This window comes from Mauremys reevesii, linkage group 2 (genome assembly GCF_016161935.1).
Source record: "Mauremys reevesii isolate NIE-2019 linkage group 2, ASM1616193v1, whole genome shotgun sequence".
Lineage (NCBI taxonomy): Eukaryota > Metazoa > Chordata > Testudines > Geoemydidae > Mauremys > Mauremys reevesii.
Genome location: NC_052624.1, coordinates 82,058,096 through 82,079,415, shown reverse-complemented (window position 1 = coordinate 82,079,415; position 21,320 = coordinate 82,058,096). Strand labels below are relative to the sequence as shown.

At 40.2% G+C, this 21,320-nt stretch overlaps 1 protein-coding gene across 8 annotated transcripts in view; it reads left to right on the top strand.

Annotated features, from left to right (window-relative positions):
* ULK4 (unc-51 like kinase 4) overlaps positions 1-21,320 on the top strand; it is a 425,848-nt gene that overhangs the window by 238,946 nt on the left and 165,582 nt on the right. The window contains exon 32 of one of the 8 annotated variants that reach the window (XM_039526403.1): positions 8,047-8,094. The exons of the other annotated variants lie outside the window; for them this stretch is intronic. Within the exon in view, the coding sequence (XP_039382337.1) occupies positions 8,047-8,079 (33 nt within the window). The 3' untranslated portion in view covers positions 8,080-8,094. Of the gene's footprint in view, positions 1-8,046; positions 8,095-21,320 lie in introns of those variants that run through there. 8 annotated transcript variants of the gene reach the window in all.

Genomic DNA, 21,320 nt, shown 5'->3' with positions numbered 1-21,320 from the left:
TGAGAGAGTCAGTACTACTTTAAGAAAGTTACTTTAGTTGTGCTCCGGCAGTACATTGCAGATATTGTGGAATGGCTGCATTTGGGAGCTATCTTAAAATTAGAAAAGAAGAATGGTTTTGTGAGTAATGCGTGGGACGGTTAGTCAAAAGCATCAAGAGTTTATTCATAGTTTTTCCACAGACTTCCTGTGTGACCTTGACTCTGACACTTAATCTCTGTGTAACACATTTTTCCTATTTATAAAATGGTGATACCACCTTATAGGGGGTTTATGAGGCTTAATTCATTAATAATTTGAGGTGCTCTTATACTATGGAGATGAGTACCATACTGCTTCCAAACAGTAATAGAGTTTATACAGTATGTAAGGGTTCAAACTTGATCACTGAGAGAGGATACCAACAATCTTATTTTCTATTGGTCCATTTATGGAGCTGAGTTCACACGGGTTTTAGAGAGATTTCATATTCTGCTTCAGACAGAAGGTAGAGCATTGTTTTGGTGGTTGAGGAAAATTACAAAGTGCAGAAGACAAAGAAATAGGCAGTATCTTTATTCAGATGTTTGTAGAAGAGAGGGGTCTGTCAAATTTGGAAAAATTAAATGGAAAAAAGATAAAAATATATATTAATTATAAAATCATGATTTTAAAATTAACAAATTACATGCCCTTATGAGAGTCCCTTGGGGGAGAGGTTTCTATATCTGCACATCTGAAAAGCATGGTCGTGTTGAAAGAATTATTAATCCAATAATTGGGTCCAGAGTTCACAGTTATTTTTCACAGTGTTCTGAGTGTTCACTTGCATACACAAAATTTTATTTCAAGAAATGACAATAATCATCTACCTAACTCAGTCCTTCAGTTTCTGTCATCCAATGTGCTAAAAGATCAGAGGGTCAAAATCCTAGCCCCATTGTAGTCAATGGCAAAACTCCTTGGGGCATGATTTCTCCCCAAGTCTTATTGGATAATATGAAATCTTTTTCCATGACCGATCATCTTAGAACGCTAATAAAAAATGTCAGCAAAGGTCATGGTCATTGTGGGAGTTTTGCCTCTAACTTCAATAAGAGAAAGATTTGGCCCTAAATATTATTGTAACTGTTATGCTGGACTCTCCATGAAGTCATGTTTACTGTCATAAAAAAAAACTTAGTTTCCAAAAAAGAACATATGAGTTGAACAAGTGACATGAAATATTTGTGAGGTGTGTGCTAGATCTGGTAGTGATATACCATAATGACTTAGACAGCAGTGTTATGCCTTTCACTTCACTGAGAAGCATGGAACAACCACTTCTCATGCTAAGTATGCAGTTTAATAATTCAGTTCTTTTCTGTCTTCTCACTAATGTAATCCTGAAACAGTCAAATTAATAACCATTGGACTTTTAGCAATCACTAAGATGAAACTATATATCAGGAGTTCCCAAACTGGGGGTCACGAGGTTATTACATGGGGGGCTGCCAGCTGTCAACCTCAACCCCAAACCCCGCTTGCCTCCAGCATTTATAATGGTGTTAAATATATAAAAAAGTGTTTTTAATTTATAAGGGCGGTCACGCTCAGAGGCTTGCTATGTGAAAGGAGTCACCAGTACAAAAGTTTGAGAGCCACTGCTATATATGGATTGATAACAGAGTAATTTATATGATTAAGACTATTTTTCATGTTGTATGTCAATCCTTCCCCTTCCCCCAAGGATGTGTGTTAAGCTACCTGACATCAAATGGCGCCTCATATACACATTTATGAGGACAGAATTTATTCCACTATGTTTATCATAGATTTTATAGTGTTCTTGTATACCAAGTGGATTCAGGTATTTGCAGCCTGAAGAAATTGTTTTCCATCACTAAGGACTTATATTGTGATTGTACCATAATTATACTAGATAACTAATTTTCTTTATAGAAATAAAGGACTACTGAGGGACTTTAGCAAACTCTTCTTTATTTATTAAAAATCTCTATTCATGTGTACACTTCCTCTGTGATTTTTCAGACCTTGCCCAATGAAGAGTAGATTTTATAGATAATAAGAGTCTTTAAAATGTTTATCAGTAACATACAGATGGATGAGATCATGAATAAGCAGCCAGGTGCATAGGTATATGTTTTGCAGAAATGGTGACTCAGTACTGCTGACACAAAAGCCAGTTTTCTGATTTTATTGCCAATCTCATCTCAGTGCTATTGAAAATTCTGCATATGTCTTTGATCTCTCCGATTATAATTCATTTTACTTTCCTTCATGGACATTAAGCAATACAAGAACAGTGCTCTTTTGTTCTTATTTTGATAAGGTTTCCATGCTAGTCACAAGTGAACAGTAGCTGTTTGTACAATATTATGGTATAGTTTTGTTCTAGGTTTATTTGTCAAGATAACAAATGCTTTGTTTTTACAAATTGTCCTTTGAAATATATTACGTAATCACTTTTGGGCCTTGCACACGCACCTCTTTAGGTCCCTTGTCCATTTATCATTTTATTTCTCTGTCAATTGAAAGAGGGGGACTTTTTTTTTCCTTTTTACTGCCTTTAAGTGACTTCCAGCTAAGTTAAGGCTCCTATTTTGCTTCCTTTTAACAACCATATGACTATTTTATTTGAGCTAAATCCAAGATTAGAATGTAGGCAGAGTTTATACTCACTGAGTGTACGGGTAAAATTGGTGAATGCCTTTGAAAACCATTGCTATTTTATGCTGTAATGTGTTTTGTTGATGACTAAAAGTATCTTAAATATGTTTTTAATTGTTTCTGGGTTTTTATTGGTGATTTTGATAGATCTTACTCAATGGTTGATTGTGAGGGTTAGGCCCATTTCATGGTTGTGTATTTAAGTGTTTTCAAGGAGCATCTAGAGCATTTATTCCAATAAATATGTTTATAGATATAAATAAATAGCACAGTTAAGTACTGTAACCACAGGGGAAATGTTAATTGACAGCTTTGTACCTAATGTAAAAATTGTTGTCTATTTTCATCTTTATATTTGGAAAACAAGTTAAATGGTTAGGAAATCGTAGTTTCAGAAGCTTATTCAAAGCTCTGTGGGACCAGCCAATAAATTGGATTCAGAGGAGAATAGGCTTCTTTACAGGCTTTGTTTCTAAAATAGTTGGTGATTAATAGAACATTTTTTTTAACTTTAACTTTAATAATTTTGCAGCACATAGAAGGGTCTAAAAGTGCTGCCGGGTAAGTAAAAGTGCTGCAGCAGGGGGTGCCTTTTTTTTGGGATCACTCCCCCTGTTCCCTCCACCTGGCTACACCACTGGCTAGGATTAAAGATCTGCATTTGTCTCTTGTCTGCATTTAGTCTCTGTCAGTGATGAGCAACACTGCCTCTATTTCTTGTCAGAAGCCCACATTTCATCCAGGTTCAGTATTTGCCAGTCCTTCCCAAGCCATACCCAAGAAGGCTGGCCTTTCCGCTTTAAGAAGCACGTCACAAAGGTCATCATGTGGCCGCAGTCAGACCAGGCTGGAGAATGCCCCCTGAACATCAGCCTAAGAAACCCAGGCGTGCACCTCTGGCTGTGGAGCTCAAACCCGACTCCAGCGGTATCACAGTTAGGGACTCTGTGCCAAGGAAGCATGTGCATAAGCATGGCAGTAAGTCTTCCTCCAAGCTGAAGAAGGACGATGTGCCTTCCACAAATTCCAGCCACAGAGAAGTGGCAAGTTCCAAGGCACATAAGCATGACAAAAAAATCATGCAGACCAATGGATCCACCAGTACTGATCCCCGAGCCATGCATGCCTTCAACATCGCCTTCCCTTAAGATGAGGGATCTGCTGGTTTTCAGACAGTCCTCTGCTCCAGCACCAGCTCTGGCTCTGGAATGGGTATGTAGTTCTTTTCTCACACACTATCCAATTTCTTCGTGGTGCAAGCAGCAATGGAACATGCCAGACAGCAACATCCGTGCTCCACCCTGACAGATAAGAAGGGCAAATGCTTAGACCTTCAGGGACGCAAGGTTTTCTCTTCAGCAAGCCTCCAATTCTGAATTTCAACCTACCAGGTCTTGTTGGCCAAGTATGACTTCCTTAACTACAGCAAATTGGAAGACTTAACTCCCCACGCGCTCCGGTCGACTCCGGAACTCCACCACCGCGAACGGCGGTGGCGGAGTCGACCTTGGAGCCGCGGAGTTCGACCCCACCGCGTCTGGACAGGTAAGTCAGTCGAACTAAGGTAGTTCGACTTCAGCTACGCTATTCGCTTAGTTCGCTTAGTTCGACACCCCCCCCCCCCCCGTAGTGTAGACCAGACCTAAGAGACTGGATTTATTTGGTCACAAAGTCTATTAATCAGCTACATTCCAGTTCCGCACAGCCAATTATGCTGCTGTACTTGCAAGATATGACCACGACAGTTACCAGAAGCTCAACAAGTTCCTTGCTGACATACCGGAGGATGAGAGAGAACAATTCCAATCTATCCTGATGGAAGGACAACTTGTAGCACAGATAGTATTACAAGCATCCCTTGATGTCGTTGACACGGCCTCTCGAACGATGGCTACTGCCATAGTCATGCGGAGGGTCTCCTGGTTACAATCCTAGGGAATTTCAAGGGAACTCGAGGCTAAAGTTGAGAACCGATCAGTTGACAGAGAGAAATTATTCTCCTCTAAGACGGATGATTTCCTACACTCAGTGAAGGACTCTCATGCGACACTCTGAACATTGGGCATCTATATGTCTCCAAACAGACATCGGAGGTATCAACTATATCATCATAACTGGGACAACACAACAGTGCCCACAGCAACCTTTTGACAACTCGACACCGGTCACAGAGATGTCGACCACATCAAGCTCAATCCACAGCGTCACAAGCACCATCCACCAAGACACAATTTTGAAGCTTTGGTCAAAGGTCTGACTGACCTTGTCCAACATCCAGCACAACTTTCACAAAATACCCAGACTTTTGGTCATCGATTATGACCATTCTACCTAGCATGAGCCTCCATCACCACAGATTGCTGAATACTGGAGATAATAAGATCGGGCTATACCATCCCCTTCACCACCATCCCACTTACCCATCCCCCTTCCTGGATCCTTCTCACGAGCATCTTCTACAACAAGAAGCGAACCATCTGGTACACTTAGGTGCCATGGAACATGTTCCAGTATAACACAGAGAGAAGCGGTTCTACTCTAATTACTATTTGACTCAAAAGAAAAATGGAGGATGGAGACCCATTCTAGATCTCAGAAGACTCAACAAATTTGTACATACCCACCAATTCAGAATGGTCACGCTGACATCAATAATTCCAGCGCTGGAAGAAGGAGACTGGGTTTCAGCCCTTCACAGAATCATAGAATATCAGGGTTAGAAGGGACCTTAGGAGGTCATCTAGTCCAACCCCCTGCTCAAAGCAGGACCAATCCCCAGAAATATTTTTGCCCCAAATGGCCCCCCTCAAGTATTGAACTCACAACTCTGGGTTTAGCAGGCCAATGCTCAAGCCACTGAGCTATCCCTCCCCCGACCTACAAGATGCATACTTTCACATTACCATGCATCCTGCACTCACCTTGGGCAGTAACTGATGTTCTTTGAGATGTTTGTCCCTGTGGGTGCTCCACTACCCACTCCCCTCCCCTTTACTTCGGAGTTCACAGAAAGGACTCTATGGTAGAGAAAGGACCGAGGCGGTCCAGCTGCACAAGCTCTAGATGAAGCACCAACGGTACCACAAGACACCTATTGTGCATGCACGTCCCAACCAGGCACTGCTACTGAAAATCTCCGATCAGTGGCACCGGGATGCACCGACACCTGAAGTGGAGCACCCCCAGGGACGCACATCTCAAAGAACTTCAGTTACTGAAAAAGGTGAGTAACCTTTTATTCACCACATTCCATAAGGACAAAGTCTCCCTGCACCTGCACTCCAAGTTTCTACCAAAGGTTATATCCCAGTTTCATCTCAGCCAACCCTTACACTTTACCTGCTTTCTTTCCAAAGCCTCACGCCTCAGTGGAAGAGCAGCACCTTCACTCTCTCAATGTCCACCTTGGCCTTCTACCTGCAGAGGACAAGGCCAATCAGGAAGTCCCCTAGACTGTTTATCACTGTAGCTTGAAAGGATTATGAGGCAGGCAATCTACACAGAAAGGATTTCCAAGTGGATTTCAGGGTGCATTATGCTCTGCTATTGGTAGTTGGGACTGCCTCCACCCCCTAGAGTCAGAGCCCATTCCACAAGAGCCGAAGCATCGACTACAGCCACCCTTTACAATATGCCGCTTCCCAACATATGAAGGGCAGCCACATGTAGTTCGGTACAAACCTTCGCTGCATACTTTTTGGTGCAGGACTCTGCAATGGATGCCTTGTTCAGCGCAGCTGTCCTCTGTTTAACTGTTCTATCCTCTTCCTTATACCCTCTTCCAAATTAGGTACTGCTTGTTAATCATCCTACGATATAATAGGGACCATCACTCAAGAAGAGGAGATTACTCATCTGTAACAAGGATCTTTGAGATTCCCCTTCTCCTTCCCCTCTGCTGTGGATCTGTTTGATTTGTGGTGGAGAAGGAACTGGAGATGTGGTCCATCCTCCCCACCCTTTGTCACATCGGATGAAACCATGAGGCAAGGCAAGGGCTCATGCACAGGCCAACAGATACTACTACTTTCAACTTCTCTGGCTCCGGACGCATGGCATGAATGCATAAACTCTCAGTGGAATACAGATGGGGACCAAGCATCTCGAAGAATCTCCAGTTAGAGGTAAATAACCACCTCATTTCATCCCAAGTTTTTAGTTGATCTTTGGTCAAATGGAAGCTTCTAAAATTCTATATTTCCATATTTTTATAATATACTTCAACTCTTTTGTACCATACACAGATATAACAGATTTGTCTCTCTTGTTTCTGATATTATAACAGAGAATGAAAAACTTAAAATTTAATACTGTTGTTTACATAATCCTAAATATTTGGATTAAACTGACAAGTGCTGAAAATCAGCACAGACATTCTGGCTTAACAAATTCTGATGTCTTTTTATTAATGTAATAGGTGACGACAATGTGCTTAATGTTGTACAATACACAGAATACAGACTGCTTAAAGATTTAAGGCTCATGTCACTGCAGATTTTCAGATATAGCTCTGATTTTTCCTGCTTTTCACAGACTTCAAGTCAGACTTTTAGGACTAAATTATGTGCATGAAATATCAACAGAACCCCTACTAACATATAGATGCAATGCAGTTTCAGTAATGTTCTGACAGCTTGCCATGTATCTGCTGGTTTTCTGAATGTTTGCATTTGCTTGGTAGGAATATCTGTGTATCCCAAATCCACATACCTGGCTCTTTTATGAGTTCAGACTCACACCAGCCATATAAGTAAAACATCAGAGTTCAGGAAGGGCACCGCTTTTCTCCCTTAGCCCCTAGGAGTGAGTTACTCAACAAGCAAGATCATCTCGTATTTCTGATTTACATTGGTAAATTGGCCCGGAACTGTGTGATTACAACATGTTAGAAAAAGTGTTATGCCAGCAGCATGTAATTTTACTGCTGGTTTTGGGGTTGTGGGGTGTTTTTTTGTAAAGGTTGTCTGTGGAAGGAACCTATTCACTTTTCCAAGTCCCACCTCTCTCTCTGCCTTTGTGCCATACTGCTGGCAGGGAATATACAGACATGGGTGTCTGTTTTCTCCAACAGTGTAATTTGGAGTAATCTCTAAAGATGTGGGCACGTTCCCTTTTCTGGCAAAGTTTACTTTGTATCTTGATGCCTATTGAGCCTATTATTTGAAAATATTTTTATTTTTTTTAATTTAATAGACAAAACACTTTCTGCTTAGTTTGATTTGAGGGTCTTTGCTAAACTACTGTTTAACTAGAAAAGGGGCCGTGAATTTATAAGCAAACATTGTAACACAGAAGTTGCAAGCATTTTTTTGTTCTGGGTAGTATTCAGGCTGGCTGTTATCCAATGTATGTTCAGCTCAGCTCCTCATGTAACCTGGCTCCATTTTATTTATCCAGGTCAGTGCACCAAAACAACAAAGCGAAGATTAATATTCAGGAGGGTATTGTTATGAAAGATAATAAACGATATAAAAATCTTTAAAAATATTTTCTCCCATATGTTAAAAACTGCAATAATGTATTTATAGCTATTAAATTATGTAGCATTTTGTAACTGTAGAAATGAGGCTACTTTATTTTAGGACTTTAAATTATTTAAAACATTAACACTGCAAGTAATTTATTGCTTTGTTTGTGACACTATTGGATGATGGATAAACATGCTACTATACAGGCCAGATGACATAAAATACTTGGCAGTGGTAATTTCAGATGATGGCATACCAAAATGGCATAAATAAATGCTGTCGTAGGGGGGTTCTGTTCATTTATTATCTCAATGTTTTTCTTTACTGTACTACGTTGTGTGGATTCATACTCTGACTGGAGGATATTGGTTATTGTACCAGGTTTCTATGCAGCCTGGGACTGTGGGACCACTTTGCCCCTCGAACTCTCTCCAGCCTGAGCTGTCTCTCACAGTCCCCTTCCAGGTGCTGTGATCACTCAGCACAACCACATGTGGATGCGCACACACCCAGCTAGATTGCGGGAATGCTCCCAAAGTCACTCATAAAGCACACAGAGAAAGGCACCAGAGCCAAATCCCCCCAGCACAGTACCTCAGGAATATACCGTCTTGCACTGCTCAAGATGCACTGGTAAAGATAAACAGTTAAACAAATTTATTGAGTATAAAAGATAGATTTAAGTGATATTAAGTGATAGGCAAAAAGTCCGAGTTAGTTACTAAAATAAATAAAATATAAGTGCGCAGTCTAAACTCACAACCCTATTAGACTGGGCAACACCTAGATTAAACAGTTTTTCTCACTCCACTGGATATTGCAGTCCTTAATATACAGGTTTGTTCCTTAAATCTGAGCCAATCTGCTCTGTTGGAGTCTTGTCTTCTTCTCAATGTCTTAGTTGCTTGCAGCATAGGTGGGCGCAGGAGAAGGGCCCAGTATGTGTCCACTGTGTCTGTTTTATACCCTCAGCTCATGTGCTTCGAAAACACAAGTCCAGGCATATCTGGGGGCATTGCAGAGTCTCCAGGCAAGGTGGAGCAATTTCCCTGGTGAGTCACTGAATTTTAGCTCCCTTGCTGGACAATGGTTGTTGATAGGTTGTTTGAAACCCCGCCCAGGTGTTGGTTACTTTCCTTGCTGTTGCCTCTGGGGAGCTAATATCTGGCTGATTCCCCAACTTACAGCATATTTTAGTGACAACCATACAACACAATTCTCTTAACTTCATATGCATTAATGATAAACATATATGGATAGAGAACCTAGTTAACGGATCCTTATTTTAGAAATTGGAAGTTAGTAAACTGTTACTAAAACATCTCATCACTTTTGTCATATGTTGTTGTTATGGTTTTATTTCTGATAGTGTCCACAATGTGATGAGCATTTTTAAACATAGAAGGAGGTCTGATAGCTGACTGGAAGAGTCTGCAGTCTAAATGCAGATGTGTAAACACAGGAAGTATGGGGAAGCAAAAGTATGATTGTATTAGCAAGTAAACAAGGAAATTATACCCAATTTACTCATATAGAAAATTAAAATGTAAAGTTCTCTATGTATGGAAAATGTTATTATTTTTTCTTATTTTTATGCACACAATGTGTACAATAATACAATTATTTAAGGACCCGGTCCTGCAAATATTCTCTACCAACTGATGATTACTACCATGTATAATCCAATTGAAATTGGGCCCTCAGTTTGGATTCTAGCTCAATTGCAGAAAATATGACATGTAAATTCTTGGGTGAACTGCTTTTGAAAGTTAGTCATTTTTAATTTTTTTTTCATGTCCAAACTGTTGTTGCCAGAATATCCACTGTATATTACACTGGTTCATTTTTTTAAAATTTGCTTCTTGGTTAGGGAATACTTAGATACCTGCCCTTCATTTATGAAGTGAATCCTAACTCAGTTCTGGACATCTCAAAACAAAAAGATGTAAACTAATTGAATGGAATTTAGAGAAGTATAACTAAAAGATTTGAATTAGTAATTAAAAGAACATTTAGACATGTATATTTTGTCTATATAGTGACTAACATGGGACATGAATGTCTACAGCTACTTTAATATTGAAAATACCAAGGAAAGTAAGAAATGTAGTATATGTGATACAGTTTTGAGTAGTAAAATGAACTTTAGGAAAGGGAAATTTAGGCTTTAAAAACAGGGAAAACTTCCTAATGATGAGATTTATTATCCTATTGAATGGTCTTCCAAGAGAAGTGATGGAAACCTTTCCCTTAAGACATTTTAAACTAGATTGGGGAACACACTACCAAATGTATAGAGAACAATCCAGCATCAGCAGAAGGATCGACTAGAGCAGCCGTTCTCAACTGGGGGTCTGCAGCTGGTTGAGAATGGAGGGGTTGTTGCAAAGCAGGGCCACCGTTAGACTGGCTGGGGCCCAGGGTAGAAAGCTCAGAGCCCTGGCACCCTGCGGCTGAAGCTTGGAGCCTGGAGCCCAGCACCCTGCAGGGCAGAAGCCCAGTTTTTCAAGCCCCGGTGCCCTGTGGGGCTGAATGTGAGCCCCCACACCCAGTGGCTGCAGCCTGGAACCCCGATCCCTCTCTCATGGGCTTAAGCCCGGAGGGGCCTCCACCCCCCGCTGCTGGGCCCTGGAGTTTTTATAGCATGTTGGTGGGCCTCAGAAAGAAAAAGATTTAGAACTCCTGGACTAGAGTATCTAAAAGGTCTTTTCCATCTTCAATTTCTGTCTTTAAAATAGAAAGTCTGCCATGACACTTCCAGTAGGAACATGAAACTAATCCTGTTTTAGGTTCAGAATCAAACTTGAGGGCCGAAGGAAAGATTACTCTTTTTAAATGAAGTAGAAAGTGGCAAAATTATATTTAGGCCATTTCCTTGGTCTTTAGAGAGGTTCCAATTCACTTTTAGAACTTATCCGATTTGTATTATATATGAATAAGTAATAAAACAGATGTTAAAGTTATTGAGAGCAGAATTATACAGAAGAAATTTAATACTGAGTAGTATCAGAGGGGGAGCCATGTTAGTCTGGATCTGTAAAAGCAGCAAAGAGTCTTGTGACATCTTATAGACTAACAGATATTTTGGAGCATGAGCTTTCGTGGGTGAATACCCACGTCGTCGAATGCATGTAGTGGAAGTTTCTGGGGGCAGGTATATATATTTCCACTACATGCATCTGATGAAGTGGGTATTCACCCACGAAAGCTCATGCTCCAAAATGTCTGTTAGTCTATAAGGTGCCACAAGACTCTTTGCTGCTAATACTGAGTACGTCATTGTTGTGTATGGTTTTTCACTGTAACTGTCACTTTTATCCAAAATTAGATATCTTTTTTTAATTCCCACTTTGTGTTTCACACGCTAAATAAAGGAATGGAAGAGATAAATTTTAGAACCCATGACATAAATCAGTCTATAAATAATTCCCAAGGATTTTTTCAAAGACATGTTAATGGGAGCTGACTTTTTTTACTTTGAATGGGGAAAATTCCTTCAATGTTATTTTGGCCATGATATAATTTACATCACATTTTTTCAAATAATGTATGTCTTATATCACTCCTTGCTGTGGGAGCTTATCTGGTCAATGAGCTTTATTCTAAGAGAGAATTTTTCATTTCAATAGAAAGAAAAATTTCAGGGGGAGGGATAGCTCAGTGGTTTGAGCATTGGCCTGCTAAACCCAGGGTTGTGAGCTCAGTCCTTGAGGGGGCCGCTTAGGGATCTGGGGCAAAAAAATTGGTCCTGCTAGTGAAGGCAGGGGGCTGGACTCAATGACCTTTCAAGGTCCCTTCCAGTTCTAGGAGATTGGTATATCTCCAGTTATTATTTTATTATTATAAGAAAACACTTGCTGGGCATAATTGGGTCATAACTGGACTCAAATATTTTCTGTTCTGAGGCTTCCTTCTGTATTCTTACTCTTGAAGTGTTGGAAGTGTAATTGATATGCATCTAACCAGAAGGTTAGATCCATGGACTACTCATCTTAAATAGGAAGCTATATCAGCTGTGGAGAAAGAGAAATCCTTTCTCCTTGCTAAAATAACTAGTAGTGATTTCTTATGAGCTAATGTTATACTGTGAGCTCTCGCTGTAATCTCTTTACAAACGTTTGTAGTTCAGATCTTTTACCTTTGTGTTACAGTAAATATTGTTATGGCAAGGTTGTTGGTAGCTACCAGCAATTGTGACTTTGATCTATAGGCAATCACAAACCTTGTTGAGGCTGGTGGGCATGCTAGCCACCCTTCATTTAGGATAAATGTAAGGAGCAAATAGGCTCCTTTACTGAGTAAGGTAGCTGAAACAATAGGAGTCACTGCCAAAAACAGAGGCTACATGCAAGACTGGCCAAAGGTGAGCTGTGAGGGCAAATTAATTTCACTGGGGCTGATTGCAAATGCAGGGGGCTCTGTGTGCCTGTCTGGGTGTGGCAGAAGGCTGAAAACTGCCTAAAAGTGAGCTGGCAGTCAGAGAACAGTGGTAGCATGGCACTGGGAGGAAGCAGAGAGAGGGATACTTTTGGGCAGAGTGCTGGCTGGAAACAGGCTTGGATTTATGGATAAAGAACTGACTCCTGTGTTCATTCCTACTATGATTGAATAAAAGACTGTGTACATAGTATGCACTCTTTTTGCTGTAGCTCTTCTTCCCAGTGCAGAATGGCACCTTCAGGCAGGGGAAGGGCTTATAAACTCTCCCCTTGGGTGCATGGGAGCTCATAATACTTATGTTAATATTACTGAATTAATGGTGCTGGCGTAATACTAACATTTCTTTATTTTGTTCTAGTTAATTATCTTTATTTAGAAGTCTGGTAGGTGTAAAATATTGAATAGAGTATTTTAGAATTAAAAGAGAGAATTTAATTTTCAAAAGGTCAGGGATGTACAAATTACCTGAATTGTGTACCCGTGACACTCTGTACCTCAGAGGAACACCGTGCACCCCCATGTTCATCCTTATTATATGATTGTGTGGTATCCAATGCAAAGTTTGTCATGTGGGTTGTCTTCTGAAGGCTCATGATGCACTGAGCATTGTTATAGTTTGTAATTTCATGTATATAGTTATGAGGCTGAAAATGTGTCCTCATGGGTTAAAACAAGCCCGGGCAAAAACTCTCCAGGAGCAGAGTCCCAGGCAAAACTCTCCCCAGGAGCAGAGGGGCAATTCACACCTCATCAGGGCATGTGTGGGATAAACCCAGCCCAGCCTCACAGGAACAAAGGATACTGGCCTAGGCAGCAGCAAAGGATCTGTTGGACTCTTGAGTGAATCACCCCCTTTCCCTTGGTCAGTTTGGGACTATGATGAGGTAATGCTCACTTCACTCTGAAGCCAAGAGAGAAGAAAGAACATGATAAAAGGGAGAGACATTTGCCGTGCTCTTCCTCTCTCTCCCACTTACATCTACAGACACCACACCAAGCGACTGAAGCGCTGATCAAAGGGGAAAGCCGGGCTGAAGAGCAACCAGCCAGCCTGTGGTGAGAAGCATCTAAGTTTGTAAGGGCACTGAAAGTGTTAAGATCAGCTTAGAATGCATTTTGCTTTTATTTCATTTGACCAAATCTGACTCGTTGTGCTTTGACTTATTATCACTTAAAATCTATCTTTTTCTATAGTTAATAAATCTGTTTGTTTATTCTACCTGAAGCAGTGTGTTTGGTTTGAAGCATGTCAGAGACTCCTCTTGGGATAACAAGCCTGGTACATATCAATTTCTTTGTTAAATTGACAAACTCATATAAGCTTGCAGCGTCCAGTGGGCATAACTGGACACTGCTAGATGGAGGTTCCTAGGGTTGTGTCTGGGACCGGAGATATTGGCTAGTGTCATTCGGTTGCACAATCCAAGCAGCTTATGTGCTAGAGGCTGTGTGTGAACAGTCCAGGAGTAGGAGTTCTCACAGCAAAGCAGAGTAAGGCTGGGTCCCAGAGTCGAGGATTGGAGTGACCAAGCAGATCACTGGTCCAGATAACACCAAAGGGGAACGTCACAGTGCCCAAACTGGGTATTTGTGAGAGAAAATTGCTGTTTCCTTGTGCACTGGCCAACTGCATATGCCCACAAATGACATGGTGCCTAATCTTCTCCTTTTTATTTTAGTTCATGCTCACTTCTATTGGTTTAACTAAGGTTGGATTTTCATTTTCTGAAAGATTCTTATTTGGATGAATAATCTCTGGAACCTTGCCATTTAACTATATTGTTTTGGATTTTCATTCATTTACTTATTTATTTTGCCTTTCATGCCTTCTGTGACTCTCCTATGGGCTGTTTTAGTAGACTCCATGTGAAATCTACGGATTTTAATTTCTTTTCTTTGACATTTGGGTCTTTAGGTCTAGATTTCTTAAATTTTGAAATTCCCCTTTCTGAAATGTAGTGTCACCATGCTGTTTTTGGTATAGGCAGCTGGAGAGATGATTCCAGGTGCAATTGCCCTCTTCTCCCTTTTCCTGCACTGTTTCAGAATCATGGGCTCTGCTTCTCTGTGGGGCCCATTCCCTGCTGTATGGGCAGATGGCTCTGTGAGAGTGGGGGTGGGGGTGAAGGCTTTGAGGTATACACTACGCATCAGGATTCTCAGCACATTCTCACAGGGCTTACCTATTAGGTCAAGATCCTTTTCAATTGCAGGTATTCTAATTAAGCAATTGTCTGGCTCATTGCATTGATATATAAACAGAAATTGAGTTTGGGGGAGGTGAGAATTTGGCATGTGCCTAGTTTTATTTAACTGTTAGGTCGGATACTCTGTTGCTTTTCCAGAATTTGCTTCTAGAACTTGAACATGTGCCTCCTCCAGTTCAGCTACAATTATCCTTTACTGGATACAGATTTATCTTTGTATTACAGACACTCCTCACGAATGGCTTTGTCCAGCTTGAGTATTCCTTGGCACTTGTTGGCTTTCTCCCAGCTCCTACTTTAAATAATCTCCCCAATCTATGTTCATTCTCTGTGCCAACAGTCCACTTCCACTTTGGTTAAGGTCAAGCAGACCCATTCTGCCTAGCTTCTCCATTCCCCCCCCAAATTTCCCCAGTGCCTAATGAAATTCATCTCCTGCTCTTTAGGCCGTCTTGTCATCCACGTATTTATATTCTGAAGTTCTCTTTGTCTAGCTGGCCCTGCATGTAAAACTGGAGGGGAAAAAACATAACTTCACATCCTCTGTGTCTTTTTTTTGTCTAAATTTATCTTCCAGGACTTTTCTCCTACACCTCTGTGACAGAAATGAGAGTTATCTTATTACCTCCTGCCTCTAGTGAGATGATGCCTGGCCTACTGTGAGGCCTGGCCTCCCTGACTCCACCAGCCTATTAGCTATTCAAGCATGCTCTTCTGGGCTATGCCAGCCCTGTCCATCACCTTGCAGGTTAACAACAGTTACACTCCAGCCCCTATATCCTTTTGAAGCATTCCCCTGTGATATCCAGTTCCTGACACTGGCTACTTACAGAAATCCCAGATCATCTGCCCACAAAGGTGCAGTATACCCCAGTTTACCAGTTTTACTTTAAATCACCGTTCCTGTAATATACCCATCACTTATAATGAAACAAATGGTTTATTTAGGAAAGAAGGGAGATTCTACTAGAAATGAGAGAGCGCGATGGAAGCAAATAGTTACAGTACTAAACAAAATCATAAAATGTGAACCTGGATTGCACATCTTAATAGTTACCTTTCCTATATAATAAAGCTGGTTCCCCCACCCCACCCCAGTGTTCAGTCTGTTGCAGAGTTGGCTGGCTTTGCAGGAACAAGGATCCAATTTTTCATAAGAATACCCCTGCTCCTCAAGATGTCTTCTCAATTAAAAGAATATAGAGTGCCTTGCCATACTCGGTGTTATACTGAAACAGTCTTTTGTCTCTATTCATAGGGTGAACCTCTATATGCTGTAATGTTCCTTCTTTTTAACCCCCAAATGATTTTTATTGTTTGCAGTTGTCTCTGATGGTTTTGTATTGAGAGTCTTGGGATGGAGCAAGGCTAGACAATTGAGTCTTGCATTAAATCACTGGCTAACCAGAGCAGGGTGACAACTCACGCCTGCTTGAATGGCCCATTACTGAGACACATTATCCCTTGGTGATTAACTTTTACTCCAGGTCCATAAAGCATGCTTTCAGTATAAATACATTATTCCTTAAATATTATCTGTAAATACATCTCACAATGACTGAATCTTGACAAGTTATGAGTTTTCTGTAGATAACTTACAAGTTACTCTTTATGGATAAATATCCTGCAAGACATGTGTTTGGTGTAGAGAGTTTGTCAATAGGGGGCCCTTTGCTAAGGAACTTGTGTGTCGCTACCTCCCTGTGTCACTTGTATCAATATCTACCATAATATCTTCCCATTTACCATATGGAAATACAACCTAGATGGAGCTACAATACGATGGGTGCATAACTGGTTGGAAAATTGTTCTCAGAGAGTAGTTATCAGTGGTTCACAGTCTAGCTGGAAAAGCATATCAAGTGAGGTCCTGCAGGGATCGGGTCTGTGTCTGTTAAATATCTTCATCAGTGATTTAGATAATGGCATAGAGAGTACACAAGTGCTTTGGAGGATAGGATTAAAATTCAAAATGATCTAGACAAACTGGAGAACTGGCCTGAAGTAAATAGGATGACATTCAGTAAGGACAAATGCGAGGTACTCCGCTTAGGAAGGAAGAATCAGTTGCCCATATGCAAAATGGGAAATAGGAAGGAGTACTGTGGAAATGGATCGGGGGGTCATAGTGGATCACAAGCTAAATATGAATCAACAGTGTAGCACTGTTGCAAAAAAAAAAAAAAAGCAAACATCATTCTGGGATGTATTAGCAGGAGTATTGTAAGCAAGACACAATTAGTAATTCTTCCACTCCGTGCTGATTAGGCCTCAATGGGAGTATTGTGTCCAGTTCTGGCTGCCACATTTTGGGAAAGATGTGGACGAATTGGAGAGAATCGAGAGAAGAGCAACAAAAATGATTAAAGGTCTAGAAAACCTGACCTATGAGGGAAGATTGAAAAAATTGGGTTTGTTTAGTTTGGAAAAAAGAAGACTGGGAGTGGGGGAAGGGAAATGGGACCATGATAATAGTTTTCAAAAACATAAAAGGTTATAACAAGGACGAGGGAGAAAAATTGTTCTTGTTAACCTCTGAGGACAGGACAAGAATCAATTAGCTTAAATTGCCGCAAGAGAGGTTTAGGTTGAACATTAGGAAAAACTTCCTGTCAGGGTAGTTAAGCACTGGAATAAATTGCCTAGGGAGCTTGTGGAATCTCTATCATTGGAGATTTTTAAGAGCAGGTTAGACAAACACCTGTCAGGGATGGTCTAGGTAATATTTAGTCCTGCCTTGAGTGCTGGGGACTGGACTAGAAGACCTCTTGAGGTCCCTTCCAGTCCTACAATTCTATTCTATGATTCTATAACCAGAGGGCCCTCCTCAGCACTCACCAGAAATTTATCTAAACATCTTAAGATCTGCCAAGTTTGTGCCATACAGAGCTATCAATATTTTTAATGATTGAATCCACAGCCTTTCTGTCTCTCTGACTCTCACATTTCTAATCCCTTCTCCTGGCCATGTGAGGAATGAGTCTGCCTTTATTGGAAGATGGGTCCCAACTAAGGTATATGTCCCTCCATTTTATCTTGTTTCCCTCCCAGCTTCATTAGCTGGATAATCTGAGCAACCATTTTGAAGGTGGAACTGCTCTGTAATGTCCCTATATGCTGTCTGTAAACTATTTAATCATTATGCTCCTCCAGTTCAGAAACTCATGATGCTATATTTGGAGTCGGGACTTCATGATGCTATACTTGGAGTTGGGACAACCTGCTACTTGCAATGGATGTGCACACATTTCATTGGGTTTCAAGGCAAATAGTCATACATGCTACACCCTGATTAGTCTTGTGGTAGTTTTCCACCTCCATAACTAAAACTGGAGTTGTACTCTGTAACTAGGTACCAGACTGAACTAGCTTTATGTGTAAGTTGGAAGGTAAGGGATAAAATCTTGACTCTGATGAAGTTAATAAGAGTTTTAACATTGATTTTTAAAGGGGCTGAATCTCACCCAAGGTTTTTTAGTTTCTATTTCTTGATGTTATTTAACAGATTTTCTGTATTCTACTAACAAACTTACCTGTGGTCACTCTGACTGGGGCCTGTCTTTGTCAATATATTAGAACATTGTCACATAAGTCTTTTGTTGCAACATAAACATCAAAGTAAAGCCAAAGCATTTAAGGAAAATAAATGTGGAAGTGAAGCTGTTTATTTTTCAAAGCTGGAGTCACTGACCCTGTGATCATAATTGTACAGTGATGTGGCTATTTTATCAAATGATTGAGATAGATTTAATCATTTCATGTGAATGAATGTTGATGTAGAATCTGACAGTTGCTGACTGTACATTTATTGACCTGCTACATTCTGATGACATAGACAATAGGCTATTGTGTGCTTCACAGTAGTTCTTGTACAAGAATATTGAACTTGTATAAATAAATTGGTTTCTAACTGGTTATGTCATATATCTAGAAACCTGATTGGCCTTTTCAGGTTCAGTTGGACATGATGTATCATGTATGTTAATGTCCTATTGCATGGTTAATAACATGGGGTATTAATTAAAATTAATACTTCTACTTTGTCTTGTTACTTTTACACGTATTAGGGCAGAACACCATGGCATATTCAATTTCCAAATGTATCTTGTTTTTATTTTTCCTTTTAAAGATTTTTATTATGATTAGGAGGTCTTTTCAGAATAGCATGCTAATAAGGCCAAAAGTAACTAAAAATTAGGCATAGTAAAAATGGTTAAATGTAATCATACATGGTTAAATGCAAGCATACGTATTTCTAATCTTGCTATTTTATCTGTTTTATTTTATGCTTCCTGCTGTATAAGCAATGGTGCCATCTCAAATGAAGATTCACTAGACAAATGGGAAGACTAAGATTTTTTTTCTTCTCCTCAGTTCTTCTGTTAAGCTGTTTCTTCAATGCACTGGGGTCAGATTCCGCCCCCTTCATTTGTAGTGCCTTACTATATAAGTAGTACTTTACTACTGAGTTTGAGATAGAGTAGCAGAATTTTGCCCCAAGGCATTGTATTTTCACTCCTTTTCTTATTGAGCATGTTTTAAAGTTCTTGCTAACAAGTTGTGACAGGCAACACACACTACTGCATGTTTACTAAGTTGTTACAGAGCCTGCTCACAGTCTTCATAGTACAGTTTAGTTGTTCCTAGTGGCAAATATTTTGTATAAAATGTTTGTATTAATGTCTTATTAACATATACTCAACATGTGAGATTGGGAATGGAACCAGATTGTCTTCTAGATGCAGGACAAAACAGAACTATTACAATTAGGAAGTTCCAGTAAAATTTCATCCTGAAACTTTTTTTTGTAGGGTACTAGGTAGAACGAGTTTGAGTTCCTAAAATGATACTTGAATATAGTGTTAGCTCTTTCCATTCCTGCAGAGCCAACAGGGCTGCCCAGAGGATTCAGGGGGCCTGGGGCAAAGCAATTTCGGGGGCCCCATCCATAAGAAAAAGTTGCAATACTATAGAATACTATATTCTCATGGGGGCCCCTGCAGGGCCTGGGGCAAATTGCTCCACTTGCGCGCCGCTCCCCCCCCCCCCCAGCCCTGAGAGCCAAGGGTTATTCTGTAAACAGTCCAATTCATTTGTTACTCTACAATATTAGGTTCCACATGTGTGTGCCCTGTGCCAAGTTCTTGGAAGGGATTTAAATTCATTGCACATAGCTGTCTTTAGGACTCACATCTGGATGGCACTGCAGGAGCATATTGCTGAAAAGCAAACAGGCTAGCAGTTTTGATCAATAACAATGGAGTCTGAGAAAACATTAGACATGAATAAGATTCCATTCAAAACCTAAAGAAGAGAGAAAAAGATGTCTAGTGCAGTCCATTTATTTCAGAACTCTCCAGTGACTGAAGGGGGATAATGCCTGCTGCCCTTATTAAAAACTGGGACAGGAGATGCTCATTGGGTGAATGGCGTCTCCATAACAGACGGTCCATTACTCATGAATAAAATTCTAATTATGTCTTAATGATCTCAGCCACAAATAGGTAAACAAAATCTTCACTTCTGTGAACCTTAGTGGCTGGGGAAAATGGCAAAATTTAGATTATCCATCTCTTCCAACTAATCTCAGGGGACTTCAATGTGAAAAACAAGACTTGTTTATGGTAGGGAACTAAATTGCTGTAAAAGATTATTTCAATAGACAGTAGGGAAGTCATAATAAAATAATTTAGTAAAAATGGTAGCTAGAGTGTGCTTAATGGAACATGATTAGATTTAATTTACTTGCTATTTGAATCATTAAAGGTACATTATCCTTTCTCAGACCTCATTTAGGCTCTTTGCCACTGAGCCACTTTTGCAGTAAGCATGCTGAAATGTGCATATTCCATTAAGAAATAAAAACAGTTCGTATTATACTATCCTGTCCCCTTTTAAACTCCTGTTACCAGTTTCTCAGATATCTTTCTTTTTTTCTTTTCTTTAATTTATTGTAAACATCCTAAGTACATAGATTCCATGGAATGAAGTGGAGCAGAGTGCTGATATAATTATCTTAGTGTAACAGATTATCATCAATAACTAAAAGTTGATCTCTTTTTAGGTATCACCCTTAGCTGTAGGCAGGAAAAGCTGATATTTTAACAGATACAGTGAAATATGTTCCCAGGTTATCAGCGTAAATAAATTGTCCATTCTTTCATGTATTTTTCCTATAGCCCTAGCCAATACTTGATGCTTCAGAGAAAGAAGACCTGTCTTCCCTCCAACCCCACAGTAATGCAGCTGCTCAATTGTGTTTTTCTGTATATGGGTGAAAATTCCTTCCGAGATTCTTGCTTTCATACATCTATGCCCTGATGATACTTTATTGTCTCTACCTTAGCGTGCATCACTTAAAGATGCAAAACTATCCAGCTCCTTTTCCAAGCTATAAGGGGACTCAATTCTTCATTGCACCTGAATAGAACTCAGGCAAAGTGGAGAGAGGGTATGGATATAGCTTCTTGATTCTTAGCTGCCCAACCCCAATGTAAGTTAAAGTTATAGGGAGACAACTTTAGCTTATGATGCTGGTGAGATTTAGATGTTGTGG